This window comes from Cheilinus undulatus, linkage group 9, assembly GCF_018320785.1.
Source record: "Cheilinus undulatus linkage group 9, ASM1832078v1, whole genome shotgun sequence".
NCBI classification, from domain to species: Eukaryota; Metazoa; Chordata; class Actinopteri; order Labriformes; family Labridae; genus Cheilinus; species Cheilinus undulatus.
Window position 1 is genome coordinate 49,879,653 of NC_054873.1, and position 19,253 is coordinate 49,898,905.

The 19,253-nt window shown below is 42.2% G+C and overlaps 1 protein-coding gene across 1 annotated transcript in view; it reads left to right on the plus strand.

Moving 5' to 3' along the window:
• The window catches only part of LOC121514750 (neural-cadherin-like), a 244,359-nt gene that overhangs the window by 86,223 nt on the left and 138,883 nt on the right, over window positions 1-19,253 (plus strand). Inside the window, exons 3-6 of the mRNA XM_041795036.1 lie at window positions 1,100-1,325; window positions 3,994-4,198; window positions 7,205-7,316; window positions 17,654-17,903. Coding sequence (XP_041650970.1) covers window positions 1,100-1,325; window positions 3,994-4,198; window positions 7,205-7,316; window positions 17,654-17,903 — 793 coding nt within the window. The remainder of the gene's footprint in view (window positions 1-1,099; window positions 1,326-3,993; window positions 4,199-7,204; window positions 7,317-17,653; window positions 17,904-19,253) is intronic.

A 19,253-nucleotide genomic window follows, 5' to 3' on the forward strand; every position in this document is an offset into this window, starting at 1 on the left:
TATTAGTAGTAGTAGTAGTAGTATTATATTATCATTATTATTATTATTATTATTATTATTGTCATCATATTATTATTATCCTATATTTTACTTTTTTATTTTTATCAGTAGGAATTTGTTGGTATTATTGTTAATTTTAAGATTTCAGTATGCTGATATAATAGAGCCCCTTTAGGAACCCAGGAAAAAAGCACACAACTTCCTCTCATGCCAAATATCACAAATAACTGGTGATGAACAGAAAACACTGCAAATATAAAGCACTGACTCCAGAATGAAAGCCTTACATCATAAAATGTGTTTTTTATGTTTGCTGTGATTCCTTGGATCAACATTGGGGTTCAGTGGGACTGATGTGGACAGAAAGTTAGCATTTTTCTCACCTTTACATGTAAACTGTTGGTTTCTTTCCTAAATCTGACCCCGGCTATATTTCCTTCTTCTTACACTGGAATAGTCCCAGCGTCCTCATATGAGTACTTGCTGTTTAGAGCTGTTGTAGCTTGTTTCTGTTAGTAAACTTGTCCAGTCTGCAGCTAAATCACACTACAGACATTAGCAACCATAAATGAATAAGTTTGAATCACAACATCTGAAGAGTTTTTGTACCTTGACCAGTCTACTGTTCATAGCAGCTGTGTTTTGGTCAGAATGGCGGCCATCTTGAATGGACACTGATGATCGTAATGTGCTTTTGTGACCACAGGAGGTGAGATAAAGTGTCCTTGAACGAGGCTAACAGGTCTAAGCTCAGCAACCTCGAGAGTAACAGTTTGGTGAACCCCAGGTGTAATGTCCTATAAAGATGCTGGGATGTAGGAGGTTAACGCAGATGTAGAGCCCAGTCAGAGCCTTAATGTCTGACTCCATGAAGTTCAGGAGAGTTAAAAAGGCTGGATTTAACATCCAGCTGAGGCTTGTTTGTTTAGTTGCTTCAACACCTTTCTATTTCCAGTGCATGCACTGAGCGAACCCAGCCGACTGAATCACCTGTTTGACAATGTAATTTGGGCAGCATTGGTATTCCAGCCAGCAGAGCTTGGCTTGGATTGGTTTGGATGTGCTTCTGTAAAAATAATATAATTGTGTCTCCCTGCAGGCGGCGACGGCTGTTTTTCCGTGGACAAGAAGACGGGCCAGGTGGTGACCACAGGCCTGCTGCTGCAGAGGGACAGGGAGTACTTGTTAAGCGTGGTGGCTTTGGACGGCCTGGGCAGCCGCAGCGCCCCCGCCATGCTCTCTGTGGTCGCCGGAGCCAGAGCGCCGCAGTTCACCAACAGCAGCTACGCCATCTCCATCCCGGAGAACACGCCGGAAGGACAGCCGTGAGTATCTGCTGTGTTTGTTTTCACTGGGCAGGAAGGAAGCGGTTCTGAGTGAAACATCAAAATGTCTGTTTTTGGCAGCTTGGCGAGACAGCATTTGTCCTTTTCAGGAGAAATTACACTGATGGGACGCCTTTCTTACAGTAAAAGTTTCTTTTATTCAAATGTTGTTTATTCCCATGAGGCTATCACCAAACGCTGTCAGATTCTTTATTGTTGCTGCGAAAGGTTTAATAATCGTCCAATAGTGAGGACAACAATGGAAGAAAGAGGGAAATATAAATAATACTGTCAGTGTGCCTCACATTTGTAAACACTAGTATCATAATTACCCGCCGACAGCAGATTTAGCCCCTGCTTTGTAACAATTAAACTCAAATAAATAAATAAATAATTCTCTGCACAAGCCGGTCCTAAAATAACCGCAGCATGCATGCAGACGCACGCTCGTCTGAAGTGTCAGTTTGCAAACACTACCTGTGAAGATTCCTGATGATGAATATTCATGTGGTCACAGCCGGGCACTGGAGCATGAATGGAGATATTATCACACAGCATTATGGGAAGACAGGCTCCTTTAACCACAAAAACAAACACTGACATCTCCATAACGGTGAGACATTATTACACAGCACTGACAAGTCCTGATTGACCGTGTTTATGGCGCTCAGTCAATGGGCCGTGCATGCATTTATTTCATTACAGCGCTCTGCTGATGCAGGAGAGCAGGATCCATCTGAATCCAACGCTGACGCAACTGAAACCAAAATCATAGATCCTATTTTTGATCTGGATGCCTTATGCATTTATAGATATCTAAATATTTTAATCTCTTACAAGGATCCTCACATAGTTATGTAACCGCTCTCCAGCAGACAGGGAAGGCTTCCTGTTCGCCGTTCCAGACTGGGTGTGTGGCGGTCACATAACAGCTGCATGATGGCGTGATTTCCATTTCTCAGTGTATTTTTTAACAAGTCAGTGCTTTCAGACTGAGGCTCTAGAACAGAGAAGTGTTTTTGTTGCTGGGGTCCCAACCATCATGGCCCAGTCAAAAACTGGCCTGACTGGTTCTCCATTAGGCCGGTTGACGTTGCAGAAATAAACATTTTGATCACTTCATGGCATAAAGGCAAAATGTGAAACAAAAAGAGGACCCTAATGCAAATGTAATTATGTTTTTTTTTTTACCCCTTTAGAGACCAGCGTTGTTATAAACAAGAAGAGACAAAGGTTACAAAAAGTTAAATCCCTTTTGAACCATAAATCTTAGCCTCTTACTTTTCCCCTCTATTCTGCCGCTCTAATGGCGCCGTCCATACCTACAGGTGCATCACAAAAAATGTGAACATGTGTTTTGTTTTAATCTCGATGATAATGGTTTACAGCTCACAAAAATCTAAACTTCACTATCGCTAAATATTAGAATATTGTTGGAAAGTCCAATTAGCCAAGGTTCCCTGAGCCTTCGTTCTCTCATCCTGGTTCAGTTCGCACAATCACAGTCATGGAGAAGACTGCTGACTGGACTACTGTCCAGAAGACAATCACTGACATCCTCCATGAGGAGGGTAAGCCACAGAAGGTCACTGCTAAAGGTCGGCCTGTTCTCAGAGGCTGGATCAGAGCAGATTCATGAACGCTGACTGAAGGGGAAAGGAGATCAACCAGCAGGGATGAGCCCAGCCTTCAGAGGATTGTCAAAGCAGATTCAAGAACTTAGGGGAGCTTCAGGAGGACTGGACTGAGACTGGAGTCAGTGGATCCAGATCCACCTCACAGACGGGTCCAGGAGATGGACTACAAGTGTCGTGGTCTTAGTGTGGAGCCAATCCTGAACCACAGACGTCATTAGAGTCTCACCTGGGATACGGAGAAAAGAACTGGGCCCTTGTGTCTAAATCCAGGTCTCAGAGTCTGAAGGAAGATCAGAGAGGCCCAGAATCCTTCAGGTCTTGTAGTCCAGTGTTTCCAGTCTCCACAATCAGTGATGGTTTGGGGTCCATGTCATCTGCTGCTGGTCCATTGGTCTTTATCAAGACCAGAGTACACACTGTCAGCGTCTACCAGATTTCAGAGCCCTCCAGGCTTCCGTCTGCTGAGAAGCTTCATGGAGATCCTGATTTCCTTTCCACCGTCCCACAGTGAAACCAGAACTACCAGAAACTGGTTTACTAACTGGGTTTGACTGGCCAGCCAACTGGTCTGACCTGGCCCCCATAGAGGATCTCTGGAGGATGAGAGACTCAACAATCCAGACCAGCTGAAGGTGCTATCAGAGCAACCTGGGCTTCATAACCCCCCAGCAGGACCACGGACTGATCGCCTCCATGACATGAGCAGATATGCAGGAATTCATGAGAAAGGAGGTCAGACCAAGTACTGGGAGATAAATGAGGGGGATTTACCAGAAGGTTAATCCATTTTTGGACCGATGTTTGTGAGATTCTAATATTTAGAGATAGTGGGTTTTAGATTTTCATGACATTTAAGCCGTAATCTTCAAGATTAAATCAAAAGTCTTGGAGTATTTTACTTTATAGAGATGAATCTGGAATATATGGAAGAGTCACTTCTTGGATTAAATCACAGGAAAAAACATGAATATGAAATTTTTCCGATACTCCTGTAAGCCCTTTTCTTCTTTCCACCCTTTTTGTCCATGCAGCTTCCTGGTGGTGCTCGCCATTTCCTTCCAAAAGCAGCCAATCAGCTACAGCCTCTTGATCAATCCCAGCAGCCTTTTCAGCATCCGGCAGGACACCGGAGAGATCAGCCTGACCAGAGCGCTAGATTACGAGAGCGACCAGCGGCGCTACCTGCTGATGGTGCGAGCCAGCGAGGAAACCGGCAGCCTGAGCACGGCTACGGAGGTAAATAAAGAGAGAGAGAGAGAAACATGAGTCATAGAGGAGCTCAGGTCAACTGAGCCCAGAGCTGAGGTCCACTGTGATGTTTTATTATCGCAGCTGTCACACAAACCTTTACTCTGACTGCTGAATAGAAGCTAAATAAATAAATCTGCTTTGTTGCCGACAATTGCAGCGCTTTTCTCTCTCACAGGACTCTCACAGAGCTTTCAAGCGGACCTCTTTCACCTTTATGTTGTGGCTCATTTCAAGTGACAGCGCTGCTTTTACCTGCAGTGATCTGATCTCAGAGCTGACCTGTTGACACTGCAGCCACTCAGCAATCATCAGAGAACAAGCAGCAGAGTCTGTTGATGTCTGCATGGCTGAATGGGTTGGAAATGTTAACGAGTGGGCCTGGGGCCAAAGTCAGGACGTTTACATGCACCGTTATGTTGAGCTGGATCAGGATATTTAAAGGAACAATACGTAGAATTTCAGCTCTGGATACTAAAATTCACTTACTTCTCACACAGAAACACAATTACATGACCCCTTTAGAGCTACCAGGGTCTAAATGATGACCCCCTTTAGAGCTACCAGGGTCTAAATGATAACCTCCTTTAGAACTAGCAGGGTCTAAATGATGACCCCCTTTAGAGCTACCAGGGTCTAAATGATAACCTCCTTTAGAACTAGCAGGGTCTAAATGATGACCCCCTTTAGAGCTACCAGAGTCTAAATGATAACCTCCTTTAGAACTAGCAGGGTCTAGATGATGACCCCCTTTAGAACTAGCAGGGTCTTAATGATGACCCCCTTCAGAACTAGCAGGGTCTAAATGATGACCCCCTTTAGAACTAGCAGGGTCTTAATGATGACCCATTTAGAACTAGTAGGGTTTAAATGATGACCCCCTTTAGAACTAGCAGGGTATAAATGATGACCCCCTTTTGAACTAGCAGGGTCTAAATGATGACCCCCTTTAGAACTAGCAGGGTTTAAATGATGACCCCCTTCAGAACTAGCAGAGTCTGAATGATGACCCCCTTTAGAACTACAAGGGTCTAAATGATGACCCCTTTAGAACTAGCAGGGTCAAAATGATGACCCCTTTAGAACTAGCAGAGTCTGAATGATGACCCGTTTAGAACTACCAGGGTCAAAATGATGACCCCCTTTAGAACTACCAGGGTCTAAATGATGACCCCCTTTAGAGCTATTGGGTCTAAATGATGACCCCTTTAGAACTAGCAGAGTCTAAATGATGACCCCTTTAGAACTACCAGGGTCTAAATGATGACCCCCTTTAGAGCTATTGGGTCTAAATGATGACCCCTTTAGAACTAGCAGAGTCTAAATGATGACCCCTTTAGAACTAGCAGAGTCTAAATGATGACCCCTTTAGAACTAGCAGAGTCTAAATGATGACCCCTTTAGAACTACCAGGGTCAAAATGATGACCCCCTTTAGAACTACCAGGGTCTAAATGATGACCCCCTTTAGAGCTATTGGGTCTAAATGATGACCCCCTTCAGAACTAGAAGGGTCTAAATGATGACCCCCTTTAGAACTTGCAGGGTCTTAATGATGACCCCCCTTCAGAACTAGCAGGGTTTAAATGATGACCCCCTTTAGAACTAGCAGGGTCTAAATGATGACCCCCTTCAGAAATAGCAGGGTCTAAATGATGACCCCCTTTAGAACTAGCAGGGTCTTAATGATGACCCCCTTTAGAACTAGCAGAGTCTGAATGATGACCCCCTTTAGAACTAGCAGGGTCTAAATGATGACCCCCTTTAGAACTAGCAGGGTTTAAATGATGACCCCCTTCAGAAATAGCAGGGTCTAAATGATGACCCCCTTTAGAACTAGCAGGGTCTTAATGATGACCCCCTTTAGAACTAGCAGAGTCTGAATGATGACCCCCTTCAGAACTAGCAAGGTCTAAATGATGACCCCCTTTAGAACTAGCAGGGTCTAAATGATGACCCCCTTCAGAACTAGCAGAGTCTGAATGATGACCCATTTAGAACTAGCAGGGTCTAAATGATGACCCCCTTTAGAACTAGCAGGGTCTGAATGATGACCCCCTTTAGAACTAGCAGGGTCTTAATGATGACCCCCTTCAGAACTAGCAGGGTCTGAATGATGACCCCCTTCAGAACTAGCAGAGTCTGAATGATGACCCCCTTCAGAACTAGCAGGGTCTAAATGATGACCCCCTTCAGAACTAGCAGGGTCTAAATGATGACCCCTTTAGCACTTCAACGTTCAGTTTTCGTCAGACTAAGACAGTAATTCAGCTTTTTTAGCTGCATGTAAACACACTGATATTTAGTTCCACATTAGTGTTTTTAATCGGGGTTGTAGTCGAGTGTTTTTGCTAAATGTGTGATCAAAACTTGCCAAAGCAGAGAGAACACGTTGACGCTGTGAGAACCTAAAACTCCATTCACAAATAAATATTGCTAGATAAAGTATGCATGAATTCAGAGCTCCTTAATAATTAATTCACAGACTTTGTTACCCAATTATCACGTCAGCCACTCACTTCACACCACAGATTAGGCAGCAGAAATCTCCCTCTGCTCAGATGCATGTTGTGGAGTCTGAGATGAGGCCTGGGAAAACCTATCCCAGTTATTTCAGGACTATTACTCAGCTGTCACTTCACACTTTACACACAGTGGTGACAGGGAGCTCGTAGGGCGCAGGGCGGCTGAGGGCCTTTGTCGAAAGCACACACATGCTCAGAACGTTTCTATTTTTGACTCGGGAAAATCATGAAGTGGAAGATAAAGAATGTGTTGAACCGGCAACTCCAGAAACTATAAAATGCAATTTAGATTAAATTTCTGGGTCAGCTTCCTGTGCAGAGAATTTCATATGGCTGCCTCCTGGATTTAAAGGTTATTAAAGAGAAGCTAATTTTGCATCTCTTACTCTGATTTCTCCTCTTTTCTCTCCTCTCCTGCCCTCATCTCTCCCTCTTCTCCTTTCCTCTCCCATCACTCCGGCCCTAATAAGGTTCAGGTGCTGATAACGGATGAGAATGATTGTGTTCCTGAGTTCCTCCAATCCATCTACAGTGTGGATGGAGTCCCCGAGACGGTAACCACAGCAACGTCTCTGCTGCAGGGTGAGGCTCCTACGACCCCATATTTCATATCCATCTGTTTCTTTTTGTTCCGTATTTAAAAAAAGCCACTTTTGTGCAGAAAACAACAGATGTATTTCACACTAAAGCCAAAGGTGTGACTCAGATTGGAGATGCCGCATGGAGATGTTAACATTTCCATTTGAGCATACGGACAGAAACTAATAGATCTGTCTCGTCTGAGCCCATGCTCCAATTACACTGCACTAAACAAGCGACAGACGCCATACATTTGTTTTGACTGATTATTTATTACATGAATAAGACACGCCACTTTACCCGTAAGCACCACTCTCCTTCTTTATTATTATAATTAACCTGTGAACAAAGACCACGGCCACTCTTTTCATATTTATAAGACATTTAACTTTGCCGGATTAACACTCACAATACTGCTAGATTATTACTATTCCCTGAAGTGCCTGCATTTTACAACCCATGTTTCAAAAAAGTTGGGGCGCTGTGTGAAATGTAGATAAAAACAGAAGCCAACGATTGTAAAATCTCATAAAACCCATATTTGATGCACAACAGAATAGAAACAACATTTCAGATGTTAACCTGAGACTTTTTACCATTTCAGGAAAAATATTAGCTCATTTTGAATTTTATGGCAGCAATGCATCTCAAAGAAGTTGGGACAGAAAAACAGAAGGCTGGAAAAGTAAGTGGCACTAATGAAAAACAGCTGGAGGAGCATTTTTAAAGATGGGCAGAGGTTCTAACCTGACACACATCCATCTGGGAAAGCTTCAATAGGAAACGTTTGAGAAATGGTAGAGGCTTTGAAAAAACCTCAGACTGCGATTGGATGAACGTTCTGTCTGTCACATCTCTATGGGTCAATCAGAGCAACACAACATGTGATGTAGCCGCTATTGAGCTGCGCATGCACAGCTACTGAGGAATAACTCCAAACATGGTGACTATAGACATGTCAGTACACGACTTTTGTCATTTTTGAAAAGAAACAACTCACTGCTGTTCTTTGTTCTTCTTTTAACAAAGAAATGTCATCAAGTTCTGATAAAACTGGCGCTTTAGCAGCATCCACGCTAATCTCTTCCTCCATAACTGCACCAGCTCTTGCTGCTGCTTGCTTACGTTTCGACTCCGCCGTGCTTGAAAGCACTGCCCCTCGTTGCTGATTGGTCCTGTCACTCTCTAACCGAGAGTCCAAACGGTTCAGACGGGAGCTTTGAAGATGGATTCACCAGTGAGACACACGGAAACGGGTGAATCCATCTGCTTTGCAAGATTACGACGTTTACAGACTGTTGTTAAAAGAAGAGGGGGTGCTACACAACAGTAAACATGGCCCTGTCCCTACTTTTAGAGATGTGTTGCTGCCATCAAATTCAAAATGAGCTAATATTTTCATGAAATGTTAAAATGTCTCAGATTCAACGTGTGGTATGTTGATTTTGTTCTGTTTTGAATCAAATATGGGTTTATGAAATTGGACAATCATTGACCTGTTCTTAAACTTAAAACAAAAAGCAAGGCAATTTGTGTTTGGTAAATGATTTCTTTGTTGTAACAATGCTTCTTGGTAATAAATCTTATACTGTTGGAAAGCCTGTTTACTACCCTTTTAAATGATGCCACATTTGTAAGGATCATGCATTTGTGGGATGAGCAGCAGAGCTGAGTATGTGGGTTGCACCCATGAAAAATGTGCCAAATCTTCTCTGCCAATGCTGAACAGCTGATTCTACTGAACGGTATAAGATTTATTGCCAAGAAGCATTGTTACAACAAAGAAATAATCTACCAAACACAAATTGCCTTACTTTTTGTTTGAAGTTTATTTACATTCTACAGTGTTCCAACTTTTTGGGAATTAGAGTGGTATATATATTTGGTATATATTTTAAAAAGCATGCTATAGACTTTTTTGCCACAGTTCTTTTTTCCAGGCATGTATCGACAACTCGCTGCACATGGCTTTGTGACCAAGCAGTCCAGAACCATTGCTGTAGATCAGTGTTGCTCAATCCTGCTCAACCAAAGAGCCAAACTGTTGAAAAATACCTTTGCAAGAGCCACAATCTAAGAGGGGAACAGTGGAAAAAATGGATTAAAGTGGCAATAAAACTAAGTTAAAGTGGGAAAAATGCCCAAAAAGTGTCAGAACATGGGTGAAAAGGGGGAAATAGACATAAAATTGCAAAAACTGGGTAAAAATGGCAAGAATGGGGAGAAAAAGTGGCAAGATTAATAGAACAATGAGTTACAGGTGGCAAAAATGGTCAATAGGCAGCAAGAGTGGCAAAAATGGGGAAAAGAAGTGGCATTCAATGGCAAAAGGCAGCTAAAAGTAATAGTGAACCCTCGGCTCAGAGCTAACTCCGCCCACCTCCCTTATTCAAAAAATGCACAGAAAGTGAACAGTTTGGTTCTGAGAGGAGGGAGGGGAAAAGGACGGGGCTATCCAGATGAGGCGGGAGTGACAGTGATGTCAGAGACACCTTCAGAGTCCCACAGCACTGCTGCCTCATAGCGATCTTTTAAAGTGCAGGAGTTTTCCCCTCTAGAGTCCCCCTGACTCTAGTGTGGTGGTGGACCGTGGTGGTCCTGAGCACGACCTGTTCGGTCCATCAGCTCCGGCAGCGGCGTTACTACAGCCGGAGCTCTCAGAGCCGAGACGGTGCAGGTGCAGGCAGGAGAGGATGGGAGTGGTCTCTGAATGGTGAGGTCAGTTAGAGGCGGTGACGCTCTACCGTTTATATAGAGTTTGTGACGTAGAAATCAACCAGGTCACATAAGCCCCACCTTTTCAGACAAGATTTTTCAAGGCAGATGTCCGTTTGAGCGAATTAAAAGCCTTAAAATCCAGATTTTTATCAGTTTGGTGCAGATTTCAGCTCTAACACCAACACTGATGTGCTTTATTATAGTTCAGTCAGATACCTCAGTGTACAGATGAAAAAAATGTTAAAGTGTTCACTACCTCTTTCTACGGGAGCGGCGTGGCAAAAAAGGGGGAAAATTTGAAAATATCAAAGAGCAGGATAAAAGAGGTAAAAATGGTTAAAAAAAAGGGCCAAAAATAGGAAGTTGTAAAATGGGCTTAAAGAGTAGAAAAATGTATTAAAAGTGGCAACAAAGGAAAAATAAGGGGGGAAATTACAAATAAGGGCAATAGAAATATACAAACAAAAAATAAAGGTTGACAATTAAAGCTGTAGCTGCACGAGAGAGACTGACTTCTGTTTTTATTGACATTTTACACAGCGCACCAACTTTTTTGAAACGTAGGCTGTAATTAAGATAAGATAAAAATATTACCAGTAATGAATGAAGATACACTGTTTTGTGTCAGGTTTATTTTGCTGTGACTTTAGTGAAACCTTTATGTAGTGAAAGTAATTTTTCTGGATTAATTTACAGCATAAACCTTTAATTCACAGCCAAACTGGGCCAACAGCTCTGTGCTTTTTTAAATAGATGTGCAGCACTCAGTAACGGCTCTCTATCGTCAGAGATAACTGTATTCAAAGATGCGTTTAACTCATCTCATGCCACCTTTGCTGAACTTCTTCACACTTCAATTATAACCATGTGCATCTGGGTTTTGATGTCACTCTGCAATCCCTCTGAGATATCCCATCCTCCTCAGGATCGTAGAAATCCCCCCAGCCTTTTCATATTTCACTCAGTTTACCAGGCTGTCGTTGCCAAAATCAAAGATCCAAACCCCCCCCCAAAAAAAAGAATCCCCTCAGCTTCACCTTCCACCCCTTCGTCGGTTACTTCTTGTCAAATGTTTGCTGCTCGCGGGACGTCCCTCCTCCCCATCACGGCCGACGCGAGATGATTTGTGGGAATCTCAAGCTGCAGGATAGTTCCTAGTGGATTCTGGGTGAGAAAAATGGAACAAATTTAATCTGAAAACATTCGAGCACACAGCCTGGAGCGGTAGAAATTGTTGGCACAGCAGAACCAGCAGTAGGAGAAAAACAGCACCCGATATAAACCGGAGCAACGGGGAGAAAAAAATAAAACAAGCGGTGTGGAAGAAAGAGCCCAGCAGAGGAGAGATCCAAGGTAGAGAAAGCGGAGATAGGACGGCCTGTGAAGGGAAAGTTAGATCTTCTGCTATGAATAGACTGGAGCTCACATTAGAGGCCCAGAATGCTCCACAATTCTGATCAAAGGGCAAAAATCCAGAAAAAAGAGAGCGAGTGGGTTCATTTCTTCATGTGTGGGGCTGCTCGGCTCACTAATGAAACGCCGAAGTATTGAGGAACGGGAAGAGTGAAATCCTTCACACCGCCAGCTGACTGTCTGCTGGGAAAAGGCACAAACCAACGCTTCACTGGGTCGCTGCAACTTTTAATCTAGCTAGGCTTTTCTGTTAAAGAGCTGCCACTGTATGCAGAGATGGACGGCTCTCTGGTGTGTACTAAAGTGAAGCCAAAGCACCTGCACTGACCATAGATGAGCGTTAAATACCTGTGTCAGTGTTACTCAACCCTGCTCAACAAAAGAGCCAAATTATTAATAATAAATTTGCAAGAGCCACAATCTAAGAGGTGAAAAGTGGAAATTAAAATAAGTTAATGATGGCTAAAATGGTCAAAAAGTGGAAAACACTGGGAGAAAAGTGGCAGAAAGGGCAGAACGTGGCAAAAATGGGTGGGAAGTGACAAAAAATAAGTTAAAGGTGGCAAAAAATTATCAAAGGTGGCAAAAAATCTGTACAAAGGTAGAAAAAAGTGGCAAAAATCAGAAAAATGGGTGGGAAAATGGGCAAGAAGTGGCATTTAATTGCAAAAGGAAGCTTAAATGGACAAGAAGTTGTAAAAATAGGCAAATAAGGGGCAAACACTGGGGAGAAAGTGGCAAAAATGGGTGATACTGTGGCCCAGGGCTTCCACCTCCATGGTAGCCTCATACCTGAGAGATGTAAAGTGTGGCTACCAGATAATGCAACAGCGACTCACCAATGGCAGGGCCTGTTATTGACAGCCGCCGAATGGATGGATGGTGGATTCCAGCCACGGAGCGTTCCTCAGTGAGGCGCTTTGGTGAGTTAAATTTATCAGCATCACAAACTCCACCTTCCTCTGACTGTGCTCGGCTCTTATTGCCAGTGTGTAGGAACTGGATGCTTGTTTCAATGACTGATTTACACATAAAGGGAGGATTTTTTTTTTAAATGTTGCCATATGGCCGAGTCTAGCGGTGCGTCCGTCATGGGTATTTGCGCAGACACTTTTGGCTTCATGCCGTCCACACAGCGACGCAAACATTAACGCCACTCACAGACAGACGAACACAAGCTAACGTGTTGGTGGTGCAGAGGAGAAAAGGATTCAACACAAAGCTGAACTTTTCTCCTTTAAAGCTCCTCTGTGACGCACACGTGCTTCTATATGAACAACCGCTCTCTCTCTTTCCTCCCTCTCTCTCCTCAGCGAGCTGCAGACTGTTAAATGATCGTTTTATTAACACTCTACTTCTATATTTTATCACAACGACAAAGACCGATTAAACATTAGTATTGAGCTCATCATCAAAACATTTGATAAAAAAATGATAAAATCTCTTACACCCTAATAACTGATCAGCAGGGCAGTGAGAAACAGGCAGACAGGAGCCAGGCTTAGAAAACTTCTACAGGAGTAAAAAGACTTCAGCTGAGGAGAGTAAAGCAGTAAATTTCTGTTTTTAATCATTTTATTACAGTAATGAGAGTTAAAACAGCTCATTACATCTTTGCCACAAGTTAACTTAATGTTACACATTCAAACACGCTATTATTTTAATAGTTATCTATCATTTTTGTAACATTAAATGGATGTCTATTTTTATGTAAACAAGGTTCCTTTAAAGAATGAAGCTGCTGAAATGATCAGGAAAGAGTTGATCTCCTATAATGGACCTGTTATAAAAGGATTTAAACCCTGATGTTTCTAACAGTGTGACATATTTCATATGATGTGCTGTTAAATTTGTGCTTTAGGAGAGCTGACTCTGATAAGGGCGATAAAGCAAGGGAACAGCGCTAGAGATTTATCTCGTCTAAGATGTTCTGGATTTCTGACTTTATCTATGAAACTACAAACTTTGTAAATGTCTGCTTTAACCTGAGGACAAATGCTTCTAAGTTAGAATCACAGTTTACTTTAACATTTCAAAGGATTGTAAATCATCCAAATGTAAACCTTGATTTAAAAAAGCAGGATTTCCATACATCAGAATTGGGGCTAGCTAAAACTCGAATGTCTGCTCAGTAGTTTTGAAAATTAAAGGAAACGTTGGTGAGAAGTGGTAAAAATAGGCAAAAAGGGGAAAACATTTGCAAAAAGCAGGATAATAGTGTCCAAAATGGGTTAAAAGTGACAAAAAAGTGGCAAAAATGGGCTAAAAGCGGCAAACACAGGGAGAAAAGTGGTAAAAATGGGCGAGAAATGGGAAAAAAATGAGTTACAGGTGGCAAAAATGGTCCAAAAGTGGCAAAAAATGAGTGAAAAGTGATTAAAATGGGCAAAAATCAGCAAAAGGTGTGAAAATGGGCAAAAAACATCAAAGAGTAGCAAAATTGTATTTATTTTATTTAACCTTTACTTATCCAGATAAAAACCCATTGAGATCGAGATCATAATGAATAATACATATTCAAGAGACAGTTAATAAATGTTAGAACACAAAATGAATAAGAAGCAGAGGTAGATCACATTTGAAAGTGCAGCAGTAGAAATCACAATAACAATTTAAAAACACGAGCACTGATCCAGGGTCTCGCACCGTCTGTCAGTTAAGATAGAGCAAAAGTTTTCCAGTGAAATAAGTTTTGAGCTTTTCTGGACTGGAGAGTCCGTGCCGATGGGGCGGCAAAACTGAACGCTCTTTTCCCCTGTTCAGTCCTGACCCGAGGAACGAGCAGATGAATATCACGAGAGCACAAGGCATAGCTTTTAGTTCTTTGCATAAGAGAACATAAATAAGACAGGACTAAGCCACGATGAGCCCTGTAAATCAGAGTCAGCCAGTGGGAAATCAGTGGCATTTAACTGCAAAAAGCAGGATAAAAGAGTCAAACAGAAGTGGCAAAAATGGGAATAATGTTTCAAATTTAGACATAAAAGAGCCACAAATCATCACAAAGAGCCGGATGTGGATCTAGAGCCGCGCGTTGAGTATCAAAGAGCTTGCTGCATCCTGTTTACTCTCTGACCACTTCAGCAGTGTAAAATGCTGGGACATGCTGCCATGACTGCCGGTCACCATCACACATTTCACAAACCTGTACCTCATTCTCACTGCTCAAAGCATGCTGGGATACATACTGCACCTACACAGACCAAGCTGGGGGTTTCCCTTCTTTTTAGCATCTTTTCCTTCTCATCAGAACATGCAGTGACTTCAGAAAGTATTCAGACCCCTTCACTTTTCCAGTTCTGCTATGTTTCCTGATGCTTTTTACAATAATCTCATACACACCTGGAGTGGGGGATTTTTTTGCCAATCTTCTTTTCACATCCTTTCAGTCCAGTTGAAATTGGAGCGTCAATGAACAGGCATTTTCATGACTGTCCAGAGATGTTGGTCAGGTTCCAGTCCAGGCTCTGGCTGGGCCCCTCTAGAACATTCACAGAGTTGTTCCTAGGTCTCTCCTGTGTGGTCTTGGCTGTGGTCTTAGAGTCATTGTCCCGTTGAAGGTGAACCCTCAGCCCAGTCTGAGGTCCTGAGAGTGGGTTTTCATTGAGGATACCTCTGCTCTACCAGTCCCTGCTGCAGAGAAACACCCCCACAGCATGATGCTGCCAACGCCATGCTTCACTGTTGGGAAGCAGCATTGTTCATCCTACAAAAATTATTATATAAATTATTATACAAAAATCACTTTTTCAGGATTTTCTGCCCCTGGCTGTCCACAATCCCCCCAAGAATCAGAAAATCCATTCCTTCCCCGTCTCTTTATCCACCTTTTAGAAAATGTGTGCTGAAACAAGCCGTTCTCAGATTATCCCCTCATGTTGTCATGTGGGGAGTTAGCCCCGCCCCCAGGTTCGGTTGGTCCACCCTGCTTAGAAGAAAGATCAGCCCTCTTCTCCTGATCCTGCTGAGAGGATCAGGTGAGCCACATCCATTAAACCAGCAGCTCTCAACCTTTTCAGCCCGCGGCCCCCAAAATAAAGGTGCCAGAGACTGGGGACCCCACTGGACCCCACCTCAGCCAAACTTGGGGCCAGCAAAATCATGGTCCATTATAAAGTTAACAGTGGTATTTTATATTTAACCTGAATAATAGCCAGTCTTATCAAAGAAACACATTTAAATTCATTTGTGTAGTAAGTAGCCCTCTTTTAAAAATGTAAATGCTTTTGTTGGAAACAGACTAACAATACAATTAAAAAATTAGGTAAAATTGGTCAATAATGGCAAGAAAAGATGGAAAAGGTGGTTAAATTGGGTTTTTAAGGTATCAGAAATGGGTTAGAAATTGCCAAAAATTTGATATAAGTGGCAAAATAACAAAAAAAAAAAAGGAAAAAATGAGTTAAAGTGGCAAAAGTTGGCATATAAAGTGGTAAAGGGGATTCAAAAATGGCTGAAATGGCATTAAAGTGGCAAAAATAGGTGGAAATTGGGTGAAATGGGATGAAAATTGATATAAACTGGCAAAAACAGCTTAGCTGATGCAGAAAAAGTAGGAAACTGGCAAAAATGGACATATCAAATTGTAAAATGTGGCTTAAAACGTGGTAAAAGGGTTAATAGAGTCAATGAGTCCACAGAGCCAACAGTAGGCAGAGAGTGGAAGATTTGGTTTAGAAGTGGCAAAAACAGGCAGAAAAAAGTGGTGGAAAGGGTTTAAAACTGACATTAAACGGGTGTTAAGTTGCAAAAATGTGTTAAAATTGATAAAATTGGTGGGAAAAAGTGATGAAAACGGGTTAAAATTAGCAAAATCGGTGTAAATGGCAACAGTTTAATTTTAAAAATGCTATTATTTTTTTTAAAGCCACCTGGAGACCCCATCTCAGTGTCACGCGACCCTAAATGGGGTCCTGACCCCAAGGCTGAGGACCCCTGCATTAAGCCACATCCATTTCCAGAGAGGGGTGGAGTCAGGGGCGGAGTCAGACAGCTCAGTAACATTTAAAGCCACAGACACAGAAGCGTCTCGTTCTGAGCAGGGCTGAAACAGAGGAGGGTTTTAGACATGCAGAAATCAATATTGGAGTGTTTTTTCAGAAACAAATTTCACGGCCATGTTTTGGGGACCTCTGAGACCGACATAAACTTGTCATAAAGGGGTAAAATATGTCCCCTTTAAACTGTCTGTAATTTTGTTAGTTTAATGGTGGCGGCGGTGTGAGGAGAAGCGTTCTCCTCAACTGTAAACACGACTGATGCTGAGTTCTGGATGTGACTTTTCTGGTTTTAGTGATTTGAATACTGTCCTTTTGCTGTTTAAGGCTCCAGAAGAGTAAAATGTTGGTGCTGCAGCTCCACGTTGTGGTCAACGGTAGCTAAATATTCATGATTACTGATCGCCATCACTGGGCTTCGAACCTCTTTAGAAACCAAAGGTTAGAGTTGCTGATGACTACATCCGTGTTTTTACAGGCTATGGTTTTGGCTTCACTTTTGCAGAGCTGTCTTCTCGTCCATCTTTATATTCAGTACAAATAACAGCTGTAGCGTTAGTGAAATGAGGGAACATTCACCGCGGTATTTCTGTGATGAGTCAGCATCCTGGAACAATCTCCATAAACAGAGAGTGAACAGTCATCATCTATAATAAAAGATGTTTAGAGAAAGAATGAAACATTGAAATGCAAAGGCTGTTCGTGGCGGCGTTTGACACCAAAGAAATAAACACATCAAAGAAGGCAATATAGGGAGTGTTATGAGCTCCAGGGGCTGAGAGAGAGACAGCAAGCTGGAGTAAAATCCAGCAAACTTACACTGAAATTAGCCCGGCAACCAGCAGTGTCAATATTTGTAGCTGTAGTCGAGGAAAGAAATCTCATCACACATTAGAAACTAATCCATAGTGTTTTTCTGTGTAATTACTTCAGTATAAAAAATCATTCCCAAACAGAAGACCCCGTTGTTCATTTCATTTGTTTGTGTTTTTGTCGTCTTTAAGCGGGTTTCTGCCGCCGTGGTTATTATTCCACCGAGGCGCTGTGCTGGTAATTGTGGCTGTCACAGCTTATGATCTATTACATGTTTAGCAAGGCCATAAAAAGATAATGATGTACACAGTTGTCAACATATTCATCAGCTGATGCCGCCTCATCCGCTCATTAAACCTTAAATTGATGGTCTCGCTGTGAATGTCTTCCCTCCTGCAGTTTTGGCCACGGACTGTGATTCGGGGTTAAACGCCGAGCTCACCTATTACACCCTCAGCCCAGACTTCAGCATCTCCCCCCATGGGACCGTTTTCCCCGCGGGCCGGCTGGACTATGAGAGGCCTAACCATCTGTACGAGTTCGTGGTGATGGCGACAGACGGCGGGGATGAGCCTCACTCCGGCACCGCCACGGTCCGTGTGAGGATGGCGAACATCAACGATGAGGCCCCGGAGTTCTCCCAGCCCGTGTGAGTAGATTAGTCCTGACCCGGACCAGTCAGCTGGGCCAAACCCCCTCCTCCTGCTGGACTGGTAATCAGGTTAGATCTATCAGGATTAGATGAACTTAATCACACTGTAGTTATAATATACAGCGTCTAGTACCATATAGTACAACACCAATCCCAAAAAAGCTGGGACAGAAGTCAATGATTGTCAGATTTCATAAACCCATATTTAATTCACAAAAGAACAAAAATCACACATCAGGCATTAAACTGAGACATTTCACCTTTTCATGAAAATATTAACTCACTTAGAATTCGATGGCAGCAACACATCTCAAAAAAGTTTGGACGGTGCAACAAAAAGATGGAAAAGGAAGTGATAAACAGCTGGAGGAGCGTTTTGCAACTAATTAGGCTAATTAGCAACAGGTGAGTCACATGACTGGGTATAAAAGGAGCATTTTAGAGAGGCAGAGTCTCTCAGAAGTAAAGATGAGCAGAAATATGTGTGATTTTAGACCAGAATCATCACAATTATCATCTAAATAAGACATTTCTATGAACTGGGGCTGTCCAGCCTCTGTTTTCATTCATTTCATTCGTTTCTAGTAAATTTTAGAATTCAACAACATGAAATTTCTGAGTTTATCATGACAGAATTTACCACATTTTTAAATTTAAATTTTTTCTTGTATTTTTTCCCAAACATGCTAGTGTTTTATGGATGCCAACATTATTTTACTTTGCAAACAGAAACAAAATTATTTCACAAAAACTACCGAGTCTCAATCAGGAGTTCTTGTTTAGCCTAGACGACCCACCATAACCCCAAACATAAAGTTGTGACCTTAAGTTCCACAAGTTTTCATCCACTACAATACATTTAAAGTTAACAAATAGGTGGAAAGTGGAGAAAATTGGTTAAAAGTGGCAAAAAGGGGTTAACAGAGACAACTAAAGGGTGGAAAGTGGCAAAAATGGGCAATAAAGGTAGGAAAGAAGGAAATGCACCTAAAATGTGGAGAACAGCACTTAAAACTGGCAAAAATGGATTAAAAGAGACAACAATAGGTGTAAAGTGGCAAAAATGGACATAACAATGGTGAGCTTTGGTTTAAAACTGGAAAAATGGTTTTAAATGAAGGGCAGTAAAGGTGATTTAATATGATGAAAGAGTGGTAAAAACTGGTGAAACTTGGCAACAATGGGTTAACAGCAGCAAAAACTGAGCAGAAAGTGGCAAAAATGGATATAACAATAGTGAATCTTGGTTTAAAACTGGAAAAATGGGTTTAAAAATGGAAATAAAGGGCAGTAAAGATGATTTAATATGATAAAAGAGTGTCAAAAATTGGTGAAAAGTGGCAACAA